We start from the raw sequence: 23,631 nt of genomic DNA, 5'->3' as shown, positions 1-23,631 counted from the left end.
GCTTACTCTCTACAAAGTAGAGGTCATTGAAGAAGAGGAAATAAAAATTCTGAATCCTAGTATATAGAGATTATTTGTTCTTATAGATAATGCAGCCCTCAGAATAACAGATCTTGTATGGAGAGGAAGCGGGAGTTGTATGACGAAGTTCTCTGTAAATGGAGATTAAGGACTCAAAGTCAGCAGTTGACAACTATAAATATAGCTATAATGTAGCCTGAGAAATGGATAAAATGGCATAATAATGATGCACAAGTCACCTTGGAAACCAGGTGATAGTCAGAATAATGCTAACTTGTCTTCTTGGCCTGAGATCTGTGTGTATACAGTGATGTAATGTATTAAGAGGAGGAGATGAAATGATTGCCTTATGTAAAGGTGAGGGATAGAACGATGTTTCTTAGCAATGGAACTAGGGTTCCTAAAGCTAGTGAGCAAAGAATCCAGAGAGGAAGAAAGACTCATCTAGTTGTATGTAAAAAAAATCAGGAAGGATGGATGGGCAAGTAGGGTGATCATATAATTTATTGACCAAACAAGTGTTATTTTGAAAATGAAAAAGAATGTCGTTAATAGTTACTCTGGGACAGCAGGCACAAACCAGAACTGTCGTAGGCAAATCAAGATGTTTAGTCTTATTAGTGACAGGTAACTAGAGGACCTATCACCTTGGAAAGGGGCTGTGGATGTTGAGAATGAATGGACCCCTAAATTAGAGGGACATGAATGGAGCTTACTAGGCTAAGATTATTCTCTTTAGCTCTATATTACTGCCCTAAAATGTTCTGGGTATGTTTTGTTCTATGAGAGTGTGGAGATTTGAAAGAAGTTCTGGATTCATCTCTATATGAAAATCTATCCATCTCTATATGAAAATTTGGAATCCATTAACGCATAGGTCATACTAGAAACCTTAGAAGTAGATGAGATCATCAAAAGAAAACACAAAGAAAGAGAAGTGAGGCAGTGGATAGAATCCAGGAACTCACCATCATGAAGGAGCTGGTAAAGAAGATTCCAACTAGGGAGACTGAACAGGAGTGGTTAGGCAGGGTAGAAGGAAAGCCAAAAGAGATTTGTTATCTCATAAATCCAGAAAGGAGAGATTCAAGGAATGAATGATTCGTCATTTCATATGCCTTATGTTCTTCAGAGAGGTCAAATATGATAAGGACTGGAATGTGCGTTGGCAATTAGAAAGTTGTTGATCTTGGCCTGACTAGTTTTGGGAGAGGAGTGTGGGCAAAAGTCAGACTGAGGTGCCCAGAGAGGCACCTCTTACACTCTTGAGTAATCTTGAAAGAGGGAGGTATTAACAGGATATACATGTCTGTTTACTTTAGGCAGTAAAGAAGCCAATGGAGATGAGGGGTTAAAAACTAGGAGGGAGCTGGATTTCCAACCAATGCCTCCTGGCTAAGGTCTAGTTAGTAATTTTGTTGTAATGGAAATAAGTAAGATGAAGATACATTTTAAATTAAGTATGACAAACTTTGTAATAACTACAACCTATCAGAAGCTGAAATAGGTAGAAAGTGTTTATTGAAGAGAGAATTCCTAATTTGGTGAAATACTGTAAGGTGACATTTAGGTTGTGGACTAACTAAGTCTAGGGTTCCTTTTTTTTTTTTTTTTTTTTTTTTCCTCTTCAGTTTTTAGGAGGAGGATGGTGTGTACACATAAGTGTAAGGCTTATTAGTTCAGGATTTCTGATCCCATAACACTGATTTTTTTAATATAATTTGTGTTGATTAGTTTTTATCAAATAGCTTTGACCAAAGTTTCTTTCTCTATATTGCAACATTAGCACATTTCAGGAACACTACTTAAAAAGTAACAAGAGCTAAATTCCATCTTCTCATTCTCTGAATGGGGAATCAAAGATCTAGGGATGCTGGAGCCTCAGTCTGACTCCAGAATTGTATCTCCTACAACCCGCAACCTGCTAAGTTTTTATTCCTGCTACTTTCTTGCTAAGGCATCTTCTCCTTTCATTCTTTGACTCTGACAGATTGTAGAAGACCAACTTTTTACAAATAAGTAAAATAGAGGTCTTAATATATGGACTTCTTCTGGTAGATGAATAAAATGCTCTTGAGATCTTACCTGAAAACTGTAAGATGTTATAAAGTTATTTTTTTATTAATGTAAACACAAGCAAGGGGAGGGGGGAGAGAAAAGCAGTTTCCCTGCTCAGCAGGGAGCCCAATTCGGGGCTCAGTCCTAGGACTCGGGGATCATGACCTGAGCTAAAGGTCGACACTTAATGACTGAGCTGCCCAGGCGCCGCTGCAAAGTCTCTTTTAAGAAGTCTCTTCTATCACGTGCCTGGGTGGCTCAGTAGGTTGAGCATGTGACTCTTGGTTTCTGCTCAGGTCCTAATCTCAGGGTTGTGGGATCTACCCCCACCCCAATGGGGCTCTGCGCAGGCTTGTGCACGCTCTCTCTCTCAGATGGGTAAATAAATCTTTTCAACAGTTTTCAAAAATTAAAAATTAAAATAAGTCTCTTCTCTCTTAAGAAGTTTTTGAAAAGAATATAGGCTTCTAGACCAGAGAAATGTGGTTTCTAGGAGCAACTTATCGAATTTACTGGCTAGCATTCTTGACTATTTCTGGATATTTCAACTGTCTAAAATCATAACAGTTTAATATTTCTGTTATGTGGTACTTTTGAATATTGTTATATATAATTATACCTGATATAATTATGCAATTTATATATGTTATATATTGTATGTCATATATATTTGGGATGATACTTGAAGTCTAGTTATACATTTGATAAATATTGGTATATATTAATTTTCTTTCCTCTTCTTTTTGGATTTTTGTTTCTTTGACATGCTATTCTTTATTTATTATTGAAATATAATTAACAGTGTTATATTAGTTTTAGGTGCTATAATGATTCAGCAGTTCTGAATATTACTCAGTGCTCATCACACTGGGGGTACTCTTAAGCCCCTTGATCTATTTTGCCCATCTCCCCCACCTCCCGCCCTCTGGCAACCTCCAGTTTGTTCTCTGTATTTAAGAGTCTGGGGTTGTTTGTTTCTCTTTTTTTCTTTGCTCATTTATTTTGTTTCTTAAACTCCACATATGAGTGAAATCCTAACATTTATCTTTCTCTGACTTATTTCGCTTAGCATTATACTTTCGAGCTCTTCCCTTGTCATTGCAAATGGCAAGATTGTGTTCTTTTTTATGGCTGAATAATATTCCATTGTGTTTATATACCAGATCTTCTTTATCCATTCATCTATTAATGGACACTTGGGTTGTTTCCACATCTTAGCTACTGTAAATAATGCTGCGATAAACATAAGGGGCATCTATCTTTTCGAGTGTTTTCACCTTATTTGGTTAAATACCCAGTAGTGGAATAATTCGACCGTAGGATTGTTCTGTTTTTAGCATCCTGAGGAAGCTTCACACTGCTTTACACAGTAGCTGCACCAGTGTACATTCCCACCAACAGTGTATCCTTTCTCTCCACATCCTCAATTTGTCATTTCTTGCCTTTCTGATTCTAGCTGTTCTGTCATGTTTAAGGTGACATCTTACTGTGGTTCTGATTTGCATTTTTCTGATGATTAACAATATTGAGCATTTCTTCATGTGTCTGATATCCATTTGTATGTCTTCTTTGGAAAAATGTCTATTCAGGTCGCCTGGCCATTTATTAATCAGATTATTTGGTTTTTGGTATTGGTGTATACAAATTCTTTATAGATTTTGGGTATTAACCCCTTATTAGATATATCATTTGCAGACATTGTCTGCCATTCAACACGTTGCCTTTTTGTTTTGTTGATGGTTTCCTTCACTGTGTAGAAGCTTTTTATTTGGTGTAATCACAATAGTTTAGTTTTGCTTTTGTTTTTTCTTGCCTTGTGAGATCTAGAAAAATGTTTCTATGGCTGGTATCAAAGACATTACTGTCTGAGCACTCTTCTGTGATTTTTATGGTTTCAGGTCTCACATTTAGTCTTCAGTCTTTTTGAGTTAATTTCTGTGTATAGTATAAGAAAGTGGGTTAGTAGAGACTGTCTTTTTCCTATTGTATATTCTTGCCTCCTTTGTTGTAAATTATATGACTATAGAAGCATGGGTCCATTTCTGGGCTCTCTATTCTGTTCTGTTAATATATGTTTCTGTTTTTGTTCCAGTACCCTATTGTTTTGATTAGTACAGCTTTGTAGTAAATATTGAAATCTGAGATTGTGATACCTCTAGCTTTATTCTTCTTTCTCAAGACTGGTTTGCCTAACACTTATTTAAAGGTATTCATGTACCCCGTGTGTATATCAGCATTATTTACACTAGCCAAATTATGGAAGCAGCCAAAGTATCCATATATAGATGAATGGATAAAGAAGATGTGATGTGATGTGTGTGTATAAATAAATAAAAGCATTAAAACAGAAGATCAGGTTGGCTATTTGGCTTTTGTGGTTCCATATAAATTTTAGTATTATTTGTTCTAATTTTGTGATAATGTTGTTGGCTATTTTTTCTCTACTTTCAAGCCTGGTTTTTTTGGCATGGTTTAACCACGTCCCACCCCCAAGATTGTTGTTGGGATGGATTCGCTATTTTTTTAGGAACTTGTTTTTGTGCTTGACTGTTTCAAAGGTAACTGTATCTTTGCTTACTGGAAATATATTTTGGTTAAGTACGTTTAAATTTTTTTGTTGTAGCATTTGATTTTTGGCCAAATGTGTTTTCAGTAATTTATTTAGCATAAGTGAAACAAATTCTACATGCTCATTTGAGTATTATGAACTCTTAAAGAGCAGTAATAGTATATTAATTTTTCCTTTCTCTTCCATCTTTAAGATTGCTCTGATCAAAATGTGATTTGCTATAATAGAATTCTTATTAGTTCTGTAGTTCACTTGTCTGTGTTCCTTAGGTTGAAGAAGAATAATCATAATTGCATTCATATTATTTTAGCAGTGTAATTATTTGAGTTTGGATGAGTGTGAAATTAAACAATGCTAAGAATGATTTCCTCTTTTAGTATATTAATGTGGCTTATTTGAAAGGGCAACAAAACATTTATCAGTTCATAAAATGCATTCATTGTTATTGCTTCTGGGTATGGATTCATTGAAGTGCACAGTTCAGTGTATCCTGGCCAATGCCAAAGGGAGGTTTTACTGGTGTAACTTGTAGAACAGCTGCTTATACCTATCAGCTTGCTTTTATGCTGCTTATTAATATTTTCTTGTCTAGACTTCATTAGATCTTTATTGCATTATAACTTAGAGTTCATTAAAGATTAAAATCCTTTACTGTTCTCTGGATTTCCTCTTTAATAATGCTTCCAAAGGGGGTAATGCTGGTAACTGTTCTTTTTTTCCTGTATTTGAATATTTTGGAGACTGTTTTTGAAATCATATAATCCATACAGCTGAAAGATATTTATTTTCTCTACACACTATTTCTGAAAAATAGAATCCCAGTAAGGTAGTTTTGACAGAACTTGATTATGCACAATTTAAGGGAACATTTAGAATGTATAATTTTTTTAAGATTTTATTTATTTATTTGACAGAGAGAGATCACAAGTAGACAGAGAAGCAGGCAGAGAGAGAGAGAGGGAAGCAAGCTCGCTGCTGAGCAGAGAGCCCAATGCGGCACTCGATCCCAGGACCCTGAGATCATGACCTGAGCCGAAGGCAGTGGCTTAACCCACTGAGCTGCCCAGGTGCCCCTAGAATGTATAATTTTTAAAAAAGAGTTTACTTATTTACTTGAGAGAGAAAGTCTGGGGAGGGCAAAGGGAGAGGGAGAGAATCTCAAGCAGACTCTGCACAGGGTGGAGCCTGCTGGGACTCTGTCTGTCTATCTGAGATGAGGCCATGACCTGAGCCAAAACCAAGAGTTGGACGCCTAACAGACTAAGCCACCGAGGTGTCCCTGGAATGTGTGATTTTAATCTTAAATGAAATTTGATGTTTACTGTTACTGTATTACTATTTTCTGAATGCTGTACTATCTTGAAAGTTCACAGCCTTAAAGATAGAGATCATCTAGTTTTATTTTTGTTTTAATATGTATAAGAAGAATCAGGATCAGAAAGGTTAAGCATTTTACCTGAGATCCTAGAGTGTTGAGGCAAAATAGAAAACCCAAAGTCCCTTGACTTTTAGTGTAGTATTCTTTGTGCCATCGAATTCTTGAACCATTTTAACAGATTTTAAGAAAATAATCTCATAGCCAAAAAATGCCTTATACACTACTCAAAGTGATAGTGTTTGGTTTCTTGTATGTAACTCATTTATAACTTTAACCCTTTGTCTTTGCACGTGTCTACATTTTTGCCGTAGTGGTAGAAACTAAACTGTGATGATACTCAATGATGCAGAAAAATAATATTAAATGTAAGTTGAATCTGAAATGCATTTGCTATATATATATATATATATATATATTCTCTATCACTCTCACTCCCTATGCCCTTCTCTCCTACTATCTGTCCATCTTCATGGATGGTTAAAGAGCAGTAGATTAAGCAGCTGGATCTGAATTTGATCTCACTGTTAATCTTTCTTGATGTGAAAAGTTTTATAGCAGTGAATGCATTTGTCTGTACTTGACTGTCCCAACTAAATGGTTTTTAGAATAAAGCTAATTTTCACTGTGTCTATAAGAATTATGAAGGAATAAGAGGAAACTATTGCTATGTACACTTCTGTGGTATCTTCAAAGCTTGTACATATCTGTGTTCAGTATTTCAGAAACTTATATTACAAAGTCTTTTACCTTATACAAAATATATATTAGAAACTACTGATCATTATGATGTTGCTATAGAAATTATTTTTATTGTTTTCATTTCACATTTAAGATAAGATGCCAAGCTCTATTTATTTGTCTCCTTAAGAGTTATGGAAAACCATTATTTCTAGAATTGGTTTTAAAGAGCTCTTAAACTGTATACACTGCATTATAATCTTTAACATAGGAAGAATAAACATCCAAGATTTTATTGCTGAAGTTTTTTGTTTTTAATCTAAGAAGATTTTGTTGAAATTTCTACATGTTTCTGTAGCACTTTCCTTAGTATCTTAAATGCTTGCTAAGGAATGGAAAAAGGCTTTTGTAAATGTGGCTCTTTCTGAAAGCGTTAGCTGCAGGAAGATTTCCTAAAGTAATTTGAATATTAAAATGTTTTCTATTGTAGTTAGTATTAAGTGAATTGGTGTTTATTTGTTGAGCGCTTACTATTCATGGCACTGTGTTAGGCAAGAAATATTGTATGCTTGTTTGTTTTAACAAATGAGACCCAACTCCCCTTCTTAAGGGAAGTATAATCTAGTTTGGAAAGAAACAATACAGTACTGTAACACAATGTGGTGAGTCCTAAGAGTCACGTAGAAAGTAATTAACTGGGAATTAATAGGAATTTCTATAGCAGCAGCAACATGATAAAAAGCATTCTTGAAATCGTGTTGAGAAAGTGAGTACCCTTAGGAGGAATTATGGAACGGTAGAGGGTGTCCTTTACTGAGAGCTGAGGAAGGTTGGACAGTGAGGAAGTACAGAGCACCATAATGATAATAGTAATAATGAGTTAGAAACTTCCTCCCTAAGAACTGGAGTGTCGCTTACTATTTTAAGAAACGTGAATGACAGTTTTAGCAGTTATAGAATTTGGATTTGATGGAAAGTCGACCAGGCAGTTTGACCAGTTAAGAGGGTGGCAGAGGAGCCGAGGAGCCGAGGACGCTCAGGCCTCAGGTTGGAGGGGGAGAAACAGATTCAAGGTTGTGATCATAATCGTAAGTATTGATCTTCCTACAGTGTGCCCGGCACTGTGCAATGCATTTTATGTGCGTTATCTTGTGTAATTTAAATATCCACAACTACTTGACACGTTTCTAGATAAGACTGAGGCTTAGAGAGAGGAAGCCAAGAAGCCAAGTTCATAGAGTTCGCAAGTGGCTGCTGTCAAGCCAAAGAACTGACTGGGCTCAGATGAAATGCTGTTCTGGTTTCTCCCTGAGTGACTGGGTAGAGGCCATCCACGGAAATAGCAGTGAGGGTGGAGGAGCTGGTTTGTTGGACGGAGAAGAGAAAGTCTTATGCAGAATACAGACAGATTTCCTGCATCTGAATCTTGCCTCTGACACTTAGTAGCTCTGTGACCTGAAGCACTTGCTTAACCTTACTGTGCTTCAGCTTTTAACATGTGACAAGTAGGGATCTAATTATACTTATGAGATTGTTGTGAGGATTAAACCAACAGCTGTAGGGGAGTGCTTTTAGGAGTGCCTGATGGGTAGTAGTCGCTTGTAGATGGCAGCTCCGTCGTCATTATCGTTATTCTGTAGAAACCCAGAGATTTGTTTTGAGGACATCTCAGCTATGCAGTATGAAATTTTTAGCACATTCTTCCAGCAGAGAAGTAAAGCAGGGGAGAGAACGGATGATCTACCTGGATGAGCCTTCATGGTTGTTTATTGCTGCCTCACTATAACCACAGGTGTCTCAATTTTCATTCTTTTATGGTGCTCGGGATCAAATGCAGGCTCTTCAGAGATATCTAGTTGCCCAATCTGTTTTAGGGAAACCGAACTGCTTGTTGAAAGGCTTAACTTCGATACATTTTGGTGTCATTTCCTCTGAATTTATTTTAAAATTCTGCCTTGCTACACCGTGCCTGGACCAGTTTTGTCAAATGAGGAGCCACGATGACTTCTCTCTGGGCCAATCACAGGTGTCCAGGCAAGCACGATAGAGAGAATTGAGAGTGTTAAGCTTGGAGAGGGGGAGGGGAGCAGGCAGTGTTGTTTGGGGACTCCCTGAAATATGAAAAAAAATAGTATGTTCACTTTCCTGGGGCTATTGCTTTCTTAGATTTCTACCCTTTGCTCTGAACCACTGCCCTTTTCATTTTATTGAGTTTTCTTTATCAGCCTATGCAATTCTACATAAATTGAAAATATTTCAGCACATTTTTGTACTTTAACTTAGCCTAAAGGCATAATGCAGAATAAAAGTAGGAACAGCACAGCTATTTCCCGCCCCACATTTACTGGTTAAGGATTATTGTAGTCCCACATTTTTCTTTTAAAGATTTTATTTATTGTTTATTTATTTGAGAGAGACAGAGAGAGAATGCACACACGCACAAGCAGGGGGAGCAGGAGAGGGAGACACAGGCTCCCCGCCAAGCAGGGAGCCTGATGTGGGGCTTGATTCCAGGACCCTGGGATCATGATCTAAGCCCAAAGCAGATGCTTAACTGAGCCACCCAGGTGCCCCTGTAGTCCTACATTTTTAATATGGAACATCTATATCAGAGCCAACTTCTACCCCTCTTATGTTGTAATTTCAGTTAGACTGAAGGTGTTGCTTCTTGTTAAAATGTAAATACTTCTTTCTAGGAGGAGCAGAGTGTTTTGCTTCTTGTCCCCACCCCCCCCCCCGCCCCCAGTTCATTTACTTCTTGATGTAAATGGGAAATGTGGAAACCCATGGGGAAAGATAGCATGAAGCTATAGAACACCTTGAGAAGTTTGGGGTGGCAGGATATTAGCCTGGAGGAGTGAAACTGCATAGGACAGAGTGACCGGATTACTGCCCAATTGCAGTTGCACTTAGTGCAACAACCAAAAGTTTGTAGAGAGAGGTTTTTGAAGCTTGTTTCCAGGTGTACAGATTGCAATCTAGCGGATTTGAGTAAAGGTTCTGGATAACATTTAGAGATAGTATTTAGTGTTAAGGAAACTTCTTTGCCCATGTCTAATTTTTAATTGACCTGACCGAAGAAGAAAGGCTGTGTCTTCTAAACTTGGCTGTTTTAGTTCTCATTAATTAGCTCTAAAAATATCATGTAACTCCTAAGGCAACCGTCATGGGATTTAACTGTGGGAGAGCGGACCTGTGGTCTTCAGTTTTTGTCATCTGTAGAATGTGGGGATGGAGAATATGATGCCTAAAGTTTCTGCCATTGTGAAAATGTGTGATTCTAACTTATTCACGTTCATACCTTTATTTATATCACTTATGAAATGGCATAAATAGTGTTATTATTGTTTTCCCGAAGGGTTTTTAATTTTTAGTGTTGTGTTGCAAAGAATATATGAGATCTTTGGGAAAGTCATTAATCAGTCTATATTCCATATGTATTGAACTCTGGAGAGATGGGATTTAGCATAATTAATAGTCCATAATGACCAGCCCTTATTTTCAAGAAGGCTGCTTCAAATCACCGCAGGTTCTGGTTCAGCAGAATTCATTGAATATTTATTATTACGTGTCGTGTAGTGTTTGGTGCTCTCAATAATCCTGCAGTTGATAGCAGTCTCCTCCTTTTTGGTACATAATACATTTCTAAAAAAAATTCTTTCCAGAGGTAATTTCTCTAGTATTATATTAATTAAGAAATTTAGGCAAGCATAATATTATTTTAAAAATGAATTTGCCAGGACTTTGGGCATTTGATGAAAATTAGGAGTTGAGACCTTCAGATATTAACATTTCATGAGGAAAAGGTATGATTTCTAATCAGGCTTTGAGAGTAAATTTCATTATTATGAGCTTTCTTATTGTATTTTTCCTCTACTCCTCCTCTGTAGAAGTCACAAGACATGGAAAGAACAAAATATACTAGTACTCCCTACTTTTATTTTCAGTGCTTCCTTGAAAACTGTATGGTCATAAAGTCTAACATTGACATTTCCATACACACTGCTCCGAGGAGGGATTGTGATGATCTCTTTCCTCCTCCAGATGGCACACTCTACCATCACCGAGTGCTGGGCACCTAGAGGGAACTCTGTTTGCCAAGAATGTTTACTGATGTTATATAATTTTTATAGATCTACATAGTAACTCTGTGGGATGGACATCTCATGTAAAAGGAAGCCCAACTTCACGTTATGTGGCGGCCAGTAGTTGCTGGATTCACACTCTTCTGCCTTTGTTTTCACCACCATCACAATGCTGACTATTCACAACAGATTCAACACCTAGGAAAATAATGAGTAAGGAGATCAGTACATATTTATTAAAATATTTATTGAATAATAAATTTTGGTTGAATTTATGAATGAGTGAATGAATGATAGATTTGATAGTTCTTGGAGAGGAAACTTGGTAATGTAGGAGCCCTTATTCTGCTGTTGAGCTTGAGATTTTATTTTCAGTGGTCACTGTAATATTTTTGGTAGCACTGGTTAAAACACAGAAATGACAGGGTATTTAAAAATGCCTAAGACTGAAGAGCATAGGCAGTGATGACTTGGTGTAGGGGAGGTGTAGTAGTTTTATACTGCATGTCAAGGAAATGACTGTGTCAGCATCCACAGGACTGCGGGTAATAGCTTAATTCTGTGATCTTTTGGATAATGCGTTGTGGCAATTAATCACAGAACCAGAACAGAGCTAAGATATAGTCAACTGTCCAGATGTCTGTGGGGAGTCTCACTCAATAAAAGCAGAGCTGCTGCTAACTAATTTTATTGACCATTTCATTTCCAGAAGGTTAAGGAGATAACGAGAGGAGCTGATAACTCAGCCTAATTTCGACTCACTGTAAGGGCTTCATTAGATAAGTGGACATAATGGGAACCCTGAGAGAAACCCATATCATTCATTTGAAAAATTCAGCAAATAGTTGTGCCACGTGGTGGTCTAGATGCTGTAGATTTTGCAGTAAATGCAACAGTCAAAATCCCTGTCATCACGGAGCTTTTGTTTTAAGAGCTAACGATGATCTGTTGTCCAAAAAACTAGCGTCATGGTTTACTCAACTGCAGTGACCGTAACCAGCATTTCAGACACCTGCTTGAATGGTTACATTCTGGGTGTTATCATCTGAACTGCTTGTTTCAGAAATCTAAAAATTCCAGTATCCTTTATTCCCTCATGGGTTTTTTTTTCCTTTTAATATTCCCTCATTTTTTATTCTTTGAGCTCAGAGAGATTGATTGCCTGCCTGTATTGTAGCTTGTGTATCAACATCTGCCTGGCCTTTTTCTCTTTCCTCACCAGTCTGTATCCCTGTTTTGACCATATGGATTGTTCTCCTGCTTGTACTTTAGTTCTCTTTCCCTTCCTCCACCCACCAAAACTCTCATTTCTACATCGGTGACACAGTCTGCGCTATCTGATGCTAGATCCAAGCAGCTGAGCCCTGCTAGAGAGTCTCAACCATCCGAGAAAAGTGATTCTACCCAAAATTCATGGGTTTTGACCTCTGCCGAGCTCTCAGCCCACCAGAAGTTCTTTTTACTTACCCTTGGTCACTACTCTCTCCATCCTTATCTGTCTGCTTCTCATTTTACATTTTTATACCAAACTTAACATAATTCTGTCAGGGACTTGACTTGAGCTGCTCTCTCTGTCTGTATGCCTGTATCCCCCCTTTTCTTTTCTTTTCTTTTCTTTTCTTTTCTTTTTTAAGATTTTATTTATTCATTTGACACACAGATCACAAACAGGCAGAGAGGCAGGCAGAGAGAGAGGAGGAAGCAAGCTCACTGCCGGGCAGAGAGCCCAATGCAGGGCTCTATCCCAGCACCCTGGGATCATGACCTGAGCCAAAGGCAGAGGCTTTTAACTCCCTGAGCCACCCAGGTGCCCCAGCTTGCCCCCCCCTTTCTCTCTTCCTTTACATGTTCAACGTTTAGTGAGAGATTACATCCTTCATGAAGATTCCCTGACTACCCAAATTGGATTTAGTGTCCCCTTATCAGTACACAACACCCTGTGTGTTGGTTTGCCTTTGCCACTGTAATGGGTCTTTCTTAGAGGCAGAGACTGAAATTACTTTCACATTTTGTGTTCTTAGTACCTAGCACAGAGTGGGTGTTTTAGTAAATGGTAAATGAGTAAGTAAGAAACAGTAAGAGGAATATGGAGGAAAGCTGGAATATAGAGAATTAGAAATACAAAGTTATTAAAAAAAAAAAAAGGAAATACAGAGTTCCTAAATTTCCAAGTAAAGTTAGATATCATGCCATGGATGTAGTCTCCAGAAGGGGAAGTGTGTGTAAGTTGGCCAAAGGCAGAGTTTCTATTGAACAACTGGAAATAGTATGTGAAGAAAAGAGCAAGGTCAAGTGGCCAGATGAACTCATATTTTAAAATTACATGTGCGGAAGAAGGAAATGAGGATGTGAAACAAAAATATATAGATGTGGATACAGGAATCTCATGTAAAAGAGGAATACAGCCCTAAGATATAATGCACTGAGGTTTTGAAAAATGTTCAGGCTGACCTTTTACATTTTATATATAGACGATGAACAGCAAGCAAATAATAGATTTTTGTTTTAAACAAACTGGTAGCCGCACTTGTGGTGAGCACCACATAGTACAGAGAAGTTGCCTCACTACATTGTACATCTGAAACTAATATAACATTGTGTGTCAACTTCACTCACATTTAAAGATTAAAAAAAAAAAAAACCTGACCCTATAATTGCATACAGAGAGTACATGAAACTCAGCTTCTGTTTTATTACTGACTTCTCTGACATGAAGAATGCCCTCTACACAGATTAATAAAGATGGATGTAAGAATAATAGAAACTTTAAGCCCATGATTAGAGAGGAAATGGTACCAGCATCTCTGGCTGCCCTAAATGCTCACATTGAGGTTCAGGTTCAGATTCTGAGAAAATGTGTTAATGTCATAGAGGAGCGGGTAATCCTTGAGCAATTCTGGGGAATTTGAACACTATTAGAAAACAGTGGAGGACCAAAGTTCCAAAATTACAAAACAAGAACATAGATTCTGTAGACTTTAGTGAGCTTGATGCTACCTCCACAAACAATTCTAGAGATCAACTTAAAAGATTCTCAAATATTTACAGAAGGAAAAGATGAGCAGTAGGGTTACAGGGGTTTTCTAAGAATAATTCCTTCCGGATAACCCAGTTGCTACCTTTGACACTGCAGGCACAGATGGGAGAATGCTGTGCCTGTCATCTATCTAGACTCCCATAAGGGATTTGACATCCTCCATTCTGTCATTCTGTGCTTGCAAACATGTTGGGGAATTGGACTGGCTGAGGTACGGGTCCAGGAATTGAAGAGCCGAACTCAATCTTAATTACTAATGGCAACTTCGTAAGAAGTCTCTTATGGGCAGCTGCTTTCAACCTCATTCCACTCAGCAGGTAATACCTCCTCCTACTTCTCACTCTCAGCCCGCAGCCTTGCAGTTTATTCCACCAAGAAAAGAGAAGCCCCCAAATATTGGTCCATTCTCTGCCAGATATACCAATTTTTCTGCGTGTGCTGACATGGCCTGTCATCCTTTTCGTTCCATTCCATGAACTGCCGGTGTGCCTAGCACGCGTACACCGCATCCCCTTCATACTGCCCACTGCAGCGACCTCCTTTCATTCTAGTTTTTCTTCTATTTTCCTTTCTTCTTTGGAGAAATACACTATGTAAACATGCTATAATAGTATCTCAGCTTACAAATATGCTATAATGTCACTTGTTAAGAAAAAAAAAAAAAAAGCACCACCTCCCCCATCCCATGTTCTGTTCAGCTGCCCCCATCTCCCTGCCACCCTTTATGGCAGAACTTCTCAAGAGCCGTCTTAAACTCCTTGCCCCTCTTCTTCACCGCCTTTGCCACTCCACTGAGACCATCTGACAAGGTTGTTAGTAACTTCCATGTTGCTAAATCTAGTGGTCCGCTCCCAGTCCTCATCTTACTCAGCCTTCCAGCAATATTTGACATGTCTGGTCAGGTTTTCCCATTTGAGGCTTTTTTTACCTGGTCTTTTGGAGGTACCACTCCCTTGATTTTTCTCCTGCCCTGCTTGCTGCTCCTTCTCAGTCTCCTGTGTTGGATCCTACTCCTCTCCCTGATGTGGGGATGCTAACCCCAGGGCTCAGTCCTAGAATCTTCTCTGCTTCATTTATACACATTTCCTAGGTCCCCACAGATCACTATAATAGCCCCTGGCTACAGTCCTGTCATTGCAGAAAGTTCTGTTGGACAACACGCTCTGGGTTCTAGTCCTGTTTAAAGACACCTGTAAGCTGGTAACTCCCCAACTGACCCACCAGGTCCAGCCTCCCCACCTGCGCTCCAGGTTGGCAGATCCGCGGGGTCCTTCGCTTGGTTCCCACATCGCCTGTCAAACCCAACATAGCTCACGCTGAACTTGATTTTCCCTTTCATCCTGCTCTCTTCCCAGTCTTGTCTGTCACTAAACTGTGCTTTTCTTCACACAGGCTTAAAATGCCTTGGACTGCCTGCGGTGGGAGGCAGGCAGGAAGGAGACTCCCATTGTTGGGGAGAAACAGTTCTGGGGCAGCACTTCTGTTTCATCTTTCCACACTTTACTTCAATCCCTGGCAAGTGGGAATGAGTGACTTCTCTCACTCATTGTAATACTTTTTAACTTCTCTTGCACTCAGTATCCAATGCATCAAACATAAACTAACCTCAAGGCCCTGGAATACTTTTCCTAGATGCTCACATGACCCATTTTCTGACTTCATTCAGGCTTCTGCTCAGATACCACCTCTTAGACAGTCCTTGTCACCCTCTCTGAAGTAACGTCCCAGTCACTCTGTATCCTTACTGTTTTATTTTTTATAGCACTTACTGATATTACAGTATGTTTGTTTTCATCTGTCTCTACCTCATGGAATCTATGAGGGCGGGGATTTTGTTTTTGCCCTATTCCCAGTGCTAAAAATAGTAGCCAGCAGATAATAAATGTCCCATAAATATATGTTGAATTAAATGCCATATTATGAAATTTCTGAAGAAATGAAACTTAGAGGTATAGCTAATACATTGTCAGGTTTTTGCTCTTTATTTTGGCCATTCATGTTTTATACTTTACCAGTCACTGTATTAGAAAAACTTATTTTCCTGAGTTCATTTATAAGATCATAGGTACTTTGTTCTTATGATTTTCATTTATTTTAATATAAAAATTCTGGTAACATTGTTGTGAGGAAGTTTTATTTATTATGACATTATAATAATAGTTGCATTGGAAGTTGAATATGATAGTAATAAGGAGGATTTTTAAATTTAGCATTTTGGCTATACAGTAGAATAAGTGATAAGATGGGGTCCCCATCCTTAAGGAATTCATGACCTTGGGGGTAAGACAGTCATAAGTACCTACAGGGTGTTTATGTAGTTTAGAAATAGAGGCAAATACATACAATGCCCTAAGGACATCTTCATTCTATTTTTTAAAACTCTATTTGCAGACTTCATGGACACCCAGCGTAATGCAGGATGACAAAAGTTCGAATGCAGCTGTATTTATCAAGGGTGGTGGCAGAGTAAAAGAGGTCACGCCGACTGTGCTAGCTGGTAGAATTACGATCTTGGATAGAGTGAAACTCCATGGACATCCAAGCTGGGCCGTGCAAAATACAGTTTAAGAGATTTAGAGAAATCACTCAGCATGGCCTAGAAATGTCCCCCAATAACAAAGAAAAACAGACGGATCCAGTTGTCTGTCAGCTTCCACTTCTCATGGCCATGCCGAGTTACCTGGAGTCACCATGGCATCCCCCAATGGACGGCTCCACCTTGTAGTTGTCCAAACTGGAGTGTAGTCAGTCACGGCAGTTAATAAAATACCATCTTTAGACTCATAATTTGATTGATAGTTTGCCTTTCTATAATTTTAGAGTTGAAAATAGGTGGGTGGCTTGTATGAGCTGAGGACGCGGCAGGAGCAGGTGTTGAGGGTAAACTGAGACCACATTCCAGGGCTTTCTCCTTTGGTTGGCAGTGACGCACTGGGCCCTGGTGCTCCGAGTGCGGCAGCAGGAGTGAAGCTTAGCCTGTGCTTGGGTAGCTGTGTGCCTGACATGGGGCTGACCGGTCTAAGAAAAGTTGTCTTTCCTGCATCACGCAAAGCCCTGTGTAGTCTTAACAGCCCCCAATCCATTTTCTGCCTCCTTTATCCTCAAGTGCCCAGAATAATGTGGTATAAGTAGTTTGCCAAGCTGAGGGGAATTCAAGAAAGTTCTCTAGATTTGTGCATTTTGAAGGAATTAAAGATCACTCTGATTTAAACACTTGTTTTAAAATAAATATTCATGGTTGCCTTGTACCTGTAATAAGAAAATGTTTTTTATGCCTTGCCTGGGCACAACTATAGAGAAGGGAAAAACAGGTAACTAAACGGAAGCATTTGTTGCTACCCTAGAAGTAGGAATTCATCCTTTAGTGTTCAGAAATAACCTTCATTGTGTTATACACAAAAGGTTAATTCATTTTTAAAACGTGAACAAGGATATGAAATTTAGTGGGAGTTTATTCATTGTTTGGTTTTAGTATTTTTTTGAGTTTTCATATATCCTCAGGTGCCTTTCACTCTCACAGGAGAGTAATAACTTGGCTACCCGTAGTATGTATGTTGATGGTATTCCACTGCCTCTAGACTCAGTGTTAAGAAGACTGATACTGAGCTGATTCCCCTTAGTTAACTGGTGATTTACCTGGAGATTGTGAGGAGTTGGAAAGAAGGGAGGAGTAGGGATCTGTGATCAAGTTGCCTTGTTCAAATCAAGTATGTTCCAACACTTCCTGTCTCAAGATTCCATTCTTGGAGCTCTAGAAATTTCGTAGTGTGTTCTTGAGGTTCAAAAACTTCTTTGGCTTCTTTCACATCAAATATGATGGTTTTTGTGTCAGAACTTTATTAAAATTACTTGTTTTACTATTACCATTAATATGTTTGTCTTTTCTTTAAATAGGTGAAGCTTTATTCTAGGAGTATTTATTTCATCTGGTTCATGAGCTCAAATTGTAAAGACTCTAAATGTTACAGAAGTGTTGAGAGATTGGTAAGTATTAATGTAATAGATATAAGCAGCCAAAATACTTGTTTCTGTCTAAGCCTTTGAAACTATGTAGTTATGTGACATTAATTAAACCCCAAAGTACAAACAACTAAACTTGCCTTTAGTAGAGATGTATATATAAATTGTGGTATACCCATACAATGGCATATTGCATAATTGTTTAAAGGAACAAACAATGTTGAAAGGAAAAATAAAGTTATAAAAGGATACATATATTATACTATTTATAGTTAAAATAGTTAAAACAGTATTGATTTTTTTGTGGCTGTAAACATGTAAAAACTTATAAAAACATGTATAGAAATGATAAACACTAAAGAGAGGAAGAAGTGAGGTGGGGTGTGAATTTCCTGTACTATAAGGTTTAATTTCCTTGCACACACATACCCACACCACACATACATACACACACACTGATCTGAACACTGCACACTGTTAATTTTGCTAAATCTGAGCTTTGCTATATCTGCCTCTTATAAATTCTTTGTACTTTTCTGGATATGTGAAATATTTTAAAGAATCTTTAAAATGTACCATGCTGGGGTGCTGGTGGCTCAGTGGGTTAAAGCCTCTGCCTTTGGCTCAGGTCATGATCCCAGGGTGCTGGGATTGAGCCCTGCATCGGGCTCTCTGCTCAGTAGGGAGCCTGCTTCTTCCTCTCTCTCTGCCTGCCTCTCTGCCTACTTGTGATCTCTGTCTGTCAAATAAATAAATAAAATCTTTAATTAATTAATTAATTAATTAAATATACCATGCAATCATCTTTTCAGTTGGCATTCAGAATGGCTGAAAGGCATTCATTGAAGTTCAACATCCCTATTAGATGTGCAGGAAGAAATGAGTATTTATTAATGTGCAAGGCGGAAGTATCTCCCATCACCCCTACTGATGATGTTCTGTTGCTAACTAGTGTACTTCGAAGAGTAGTAAGTGTGTGAATACTGGGTAGGAGAATTCAGAATTTTTGTTATTTGTAGATGATAGGGTTTTATGTCTGGAAATCTCAAAAAAATTAATGAAAGTTCAGTAAGAAGTTTGGATATATGATTATTGCATCAGCATAAATATACTTCCATTTGCCTCCTACATACTACTTCTCTTTCCTAATTAGATTATATAATGGAAAGAAAATCCCTAGAACAACAGCAAAAGCTACAGAACACCCTGGAAGAGACCTAACAAGAAATGTGTAAAACCTATTGTAGGAGGAAGTAACAGTTTCTGCCACAAGCACATAAAGGATAAATGTGCAAGTAGTGTAAGGGTGTTCATTGCAGCTCTGTTTGTGATAATCAAAACTAGAAATAGCCTAAATACTCAATAAGAGATTGGCTGCATAATTAACAGTACTCTATATGATGAACATGTTACATATGCAGGCAGCAGAGTGCCAGAAGCTAGCAGAAAGAGTAAGAGAGCGAGCATGTGAAAAGATTTCCAAAATATCTACGTGAATCAAAACAGGTCAGATCACTTATATATAATACCCTATTTATGTAACTGTGTCTATTTTATGTACATTTAAAAATCAGGAATAACATACATTTCTGCATATATTGTAATGTTTTTTGCCATCCTGGCAGCTTGTGCTTATAGGAAGTAGCATTGAAATGATTTCCTCAGTAATTGTCATACCTAGATATTCATACTAATTTTTATAATCTTCATTTCCAGAAAATAGACCCTATTTATTACTGTAATTTTAAAGTTTTTCACATTTTTAATATTGCTAAAGTTGCAGTGTGCCTTGTACTCAGGGGTGTCTAGTAAGCACTGGGAGCCGGCTGTGCTTGGTGAAGGGGTCGCTCTTGCCTGCTCACGGGGGAGCTCAGTCCTTAGTGGCTCATATCAGCACTTGAAATGAATTACACGCTTGCTGTACTACATCTGATGAGTTTTAAATATTTTTGGAAACTTTCTTCTGATCCTATGTGGTAAGATTAGGTGCCAGCATCGAAACTTTCAGAATGATGTCAGCATCTTTGGAAGAAAATCCCAAGAACAGTAGTGTAGCACTTTTAAGAATGTTGGGTAGTCTTGACGGCCTAGAAGGTGAGATAAAAGGCATTATGTTATACTTTAATTGGCAGTGTTACTTGTTTTAGTGGTGCACTAAATTATGTACCTTAAAATCTGTGACAAAATAGGTGAAATAAGTTAATAAAATCAGTAACTATGGACTGAATATAGTTGTTTATATATTATGTACATATTATAATATATAATTAGTTTATTAATATAAATTATAAATTATTTGATTTATTGAATAATTTTACCTTATGAAAGCTTTATAAAAAGCCAATGTTTATATAAGGGAAGATATTTTGAGATGAATAATGTACATTTTATTTTTTATACTTTTTCCTGGTAATCAACAATGTTAAAACTAATGAACTTTGTTATGCTACAGAGGAGATTGTTACTATAATAACACCTAGTATTCTGATGGGAATCCAGGACATAAATCATCAGGCCCCAAAATGAACAGGAACCAAAGTAGTATTAGGAATTTCTTTAGTGTTTCCCTTTCATGTCTCTCTGTTTCCCTTTGTATCCTAGTAGTTCATTTTCACCCCGTTGTTTTCTTCCGTGCCTCAGCTACCTCACAAGGACTACCACAGGCCCATCTTTATGTGGCTTTGCAACTCATCAGCTGTGTCCCTTTATTCAAATTCCTGAGACAGAAAGAGCCTGATTGGCCGGTTGCCTCTTTGCAAGTGGCATCGTATGGGTCAGATATTGCCGGCCAGATGCATGCCAACTGCTCCTGAATCAGGCGTGCTTCGCTTAGTTAGGGCTCAGAGGCTGGCCCTGCCCCTTGGGAATGGGCTCCACTGCCGCCTTTGCAGGGGCTAGGAGGCATCCGCCCACTCTGTCCCCTGCCCCGCCCTTGGGCGAAGAAAGACTCCCCAATATACTTCTTATTTAATCTCTCCAGGTTAAAACGTTTTTAAAGGTTACCGGATGTCTCAAAATTACTTTTTGCCCTGTTCTGAAATTCTTTGGGAATTTTATTGTTCATGATTTTTCCTTTCTAAATAGTTGCCCATCTTTTTTCTTTATATTGGTGTTTTCCCTCTCTTCTGTCTGCTTTACCTTATTATCTTCTTTTATCTCAAAATGTTGCATTGCCCTTTGATTTAAATGTATAGGAAGAAGTGAAGTGGCATAGCTTCAGCTGCAATAATTCTTCAATTTTTATTTACCTGATGGTAAATCCTTTTCTCTCCATTAACTGAACCCTGGTTGTTGAGGGGAGGATGTATGATTGTCAGTTCCATCATGTGAAAAACAGTTTATATTTTTAAAAAGATCCATTCATTTTTTTGGAAGCCATGTAGAGCAAGAACAGTGCACTATACATCCTATGATGAGGCTGTTAAAGAAGGTCAGAATTCACCTTAACTGCCACCACTTGCTGTGTATCTTCTCACTGTGCTTTCACTTCCTGTTCTTGGTAATGCTCAGGGACTGTCACACCCACAACTATTTCTGCCATGTGACAATATTTAAGGAACACCTAACTAGATCAGGACTATGTCTGAAAATATTATTGGGTTAATTACCAATGCCCCGTAAAGTCAGTCTTTGGTTAAAAACAACCAACCTTAAAAACACTTAGTTTTAAACATAAATTTTTATTTCTCTAATCTTCTCTTTTGGTAATATTTATTTAATAGCTCGGTCATGAGCATCGATAGTAACTCACTGGCACGTGAATTTCTGACGGATGTCAACCGGCTTTGCAATGCGGTGGTCCAGAGGGTGGAGACCAGGGAGGAAGAAGAGGAGGAGACACACATGGCTACGCTGGGCCAGTACCTTGTCCACGGCCGAGGATTTCTGTTACTTACCAAGCTAAATTCTATCATTGATCAGGTAACTTTTTCATATCAAATAACTTTTTTACCAGTTTATTATAGTTGATTACAGATACAGAATTTCTCGGTTGTTTAGTTTCTGAGAGTCTCTTTGAGATAAAGTCCTATTTCTAACATCACTCCAACAAAGAAAAGTAGCCCAGTTTATGCACATACTGTTTATTTGAAGACTTTTCAAAATGTCTGAAATGTCTTAGGATTATAAATGGCCTTTCTTCTAACATGATCTCATATATATTAAGCTTTTTATCCTAATATCAGTGTGAGATAACTATGATTATTAGTAGAGACCTTAGATTTTGATTCAGAAAAACATTTGCACTTTCAATAAATGTCAGATATGTTTTTGAAAGGTTTACTGTAATAGAGAATTTGCTAATTCTGGGGTGAAAATAGAGAATCCTTAAACCAGTAATTACTGAGTTCTTTAGCTTATATACATCCAGTTTTTTTATACCTCATTGTGTTTGCTCAAAGTATGGTCTGAACATATAGTATTTTGCTGTTTCCTTATTATGGAATTAACAGAACTCTAAAGCTAGTTGGGAAATAAAAATGTCATCCAACCTTCTTTTGTGGATGAAAAACCGAGATGCAGAATATTAAGTAACTCAGGCTTAACTTGCAGCCCAAACATGATTTATGTCTTTACTTCATTTTAATAAAAAACAAATATGTATTTTACAAAAGAAAAAATTTACTGTTTGCTTTCAGGGGACTAATTAATGTAGTTAGATAATATTTCAATTAACTTGAAAAGATCATAAGGGCTCTGTAGCACCAATATGACAGACATTTTTCAACACTTATGACTGTTACTGGCTTTAGTAGAAACTTACTGTTGAAATTTTTTGCTATCAAAGCATTTTGCTAATAAATACATATATTGGGTAAATACAGAGACTAAAATTAAACAATGACTTTGTTTTCACTATACACTAAGGAACCTAACAAATATCAGAGAGTATCTGCTCACTGTGGTATCCACCTGTCATGAAGTTTTCCAGAGTATTTTCCAAAATACTATGTATTTTTACTCCTTTCATGAATGTTATTTATTAAATGCCTAGCTACATGTAATTTAATTTTTATATTTTGTCTGACTTTTCCATAAATAAATTTTAAAATTAGAAAAATTGTTTGTTAGATCATGTGTAGTAATTTTTATTTCAAAATTTTATGATTTAATAAACATATAATGTTCTGTTCATTTTCTTACCCCACATTAGAACATTTCAGTGTTTTTTCTCTTTTTAAGATATCCTTTAAGTAGCATCAGAAATATCAAATGTGCAGGAATAAATCTAACATGTACAAATTTCTGTACATAATTCTATAAAACATTTTTGAGAGAATCTAAAGACAACCCAAATAAATGTAGTACTACATAATTTTCATGTATTGGAAAAATCAGTATTGTAAGGATACTTGTTTTTTCTAAATTAATGTATAGATTCCAGTGCAATCCTAATCAGAATTTCAGTAGGTTTTTTAATGAAAGCTGTAGATGTTAAGATATAACCCATGTATCACAAAATTTACCCATTTCATATATACAACTCAATGGAGGGTTTTTTTGCATTTTCTACATCTTTATTTTCTTCTTTCTAGATCTATTTTTTATAAGACATATTACTTTATTTTTCCCCTTTTTAAAATTGTGTTATGTTAGTCTCCAGACAGTACATAATTACTTTTTATGTAGTGTTCCATGATTCATTGTTTGTGTATAACACCCAGTGCTCCATGCAATACGTGCCCTCCTCAATACCCATCACCGGGCTCACCCATCCCTCTACCCACCTCCCTTCTAAAACATTCAGTTTGTTTCCCGGAGTCCATAGTCTCTCATGGTTTGTCTCCCACTCTGATTTCTCCTCGTTCATTTTTCCCTTCTCTCAGTATCCTCCATGCTATTCCTT

The 23,631-nt window shown here is 37.5% G+C and overlaps 1 protein-coding gene across 5 annotated transcripts in view; it reads left to right on the top strand.

Annotated features, from left to right (window-relative positions):
* The window catches only part of LYST (lysosomal trafficking regulator), a 172,458-nt gene that overhangs the window by 5,406 nt on the left and 143,421 nt on the right, over positions 1-23,631 (top strand). For 3 of the 5 annotated variants that reach the window (XM_082720726.1, XM_082720724.1, XM_082720722.1), the window contains exons 2-3: positions 17,721-17,810; positions 21,509-21,707. In XM_082720726.1, coding sequence (XP_082576852.1) covers positions 21,516-21,707 — 192 coding nt within the window. In that variant the 5' untranslated portion in view covers positions 17,721-17,810; positions 21,509-21,515. Of the gene's footprint in view, positions 1-7,718; positions 7,793-10,837; positions 11,003-17,720; positions 17,811-21,508; positions 21,708-23,631 lie in introns of those variants that run through there. The other 2 variants (XM_082720723.1, XM_082720725.1) reach the window with 2 other exon arrangements.

The sequence above is a fragment of the Mustela nivalis genome (genome assembly GCF_964662115.1).
Source record: "Mustela nivalis genome assembly, chromosome: 2".
Lineage (NCBI taxonomy): Eukaryota > Metazoa > Chordata > Mammalia > Carnivora > Mustelidae > Mustela > Mustela nivalis.
Note: the sequence above shows the minus strand (reverse complement) of the source record. Positions and strands in the feature narration are given on the sequence as shown.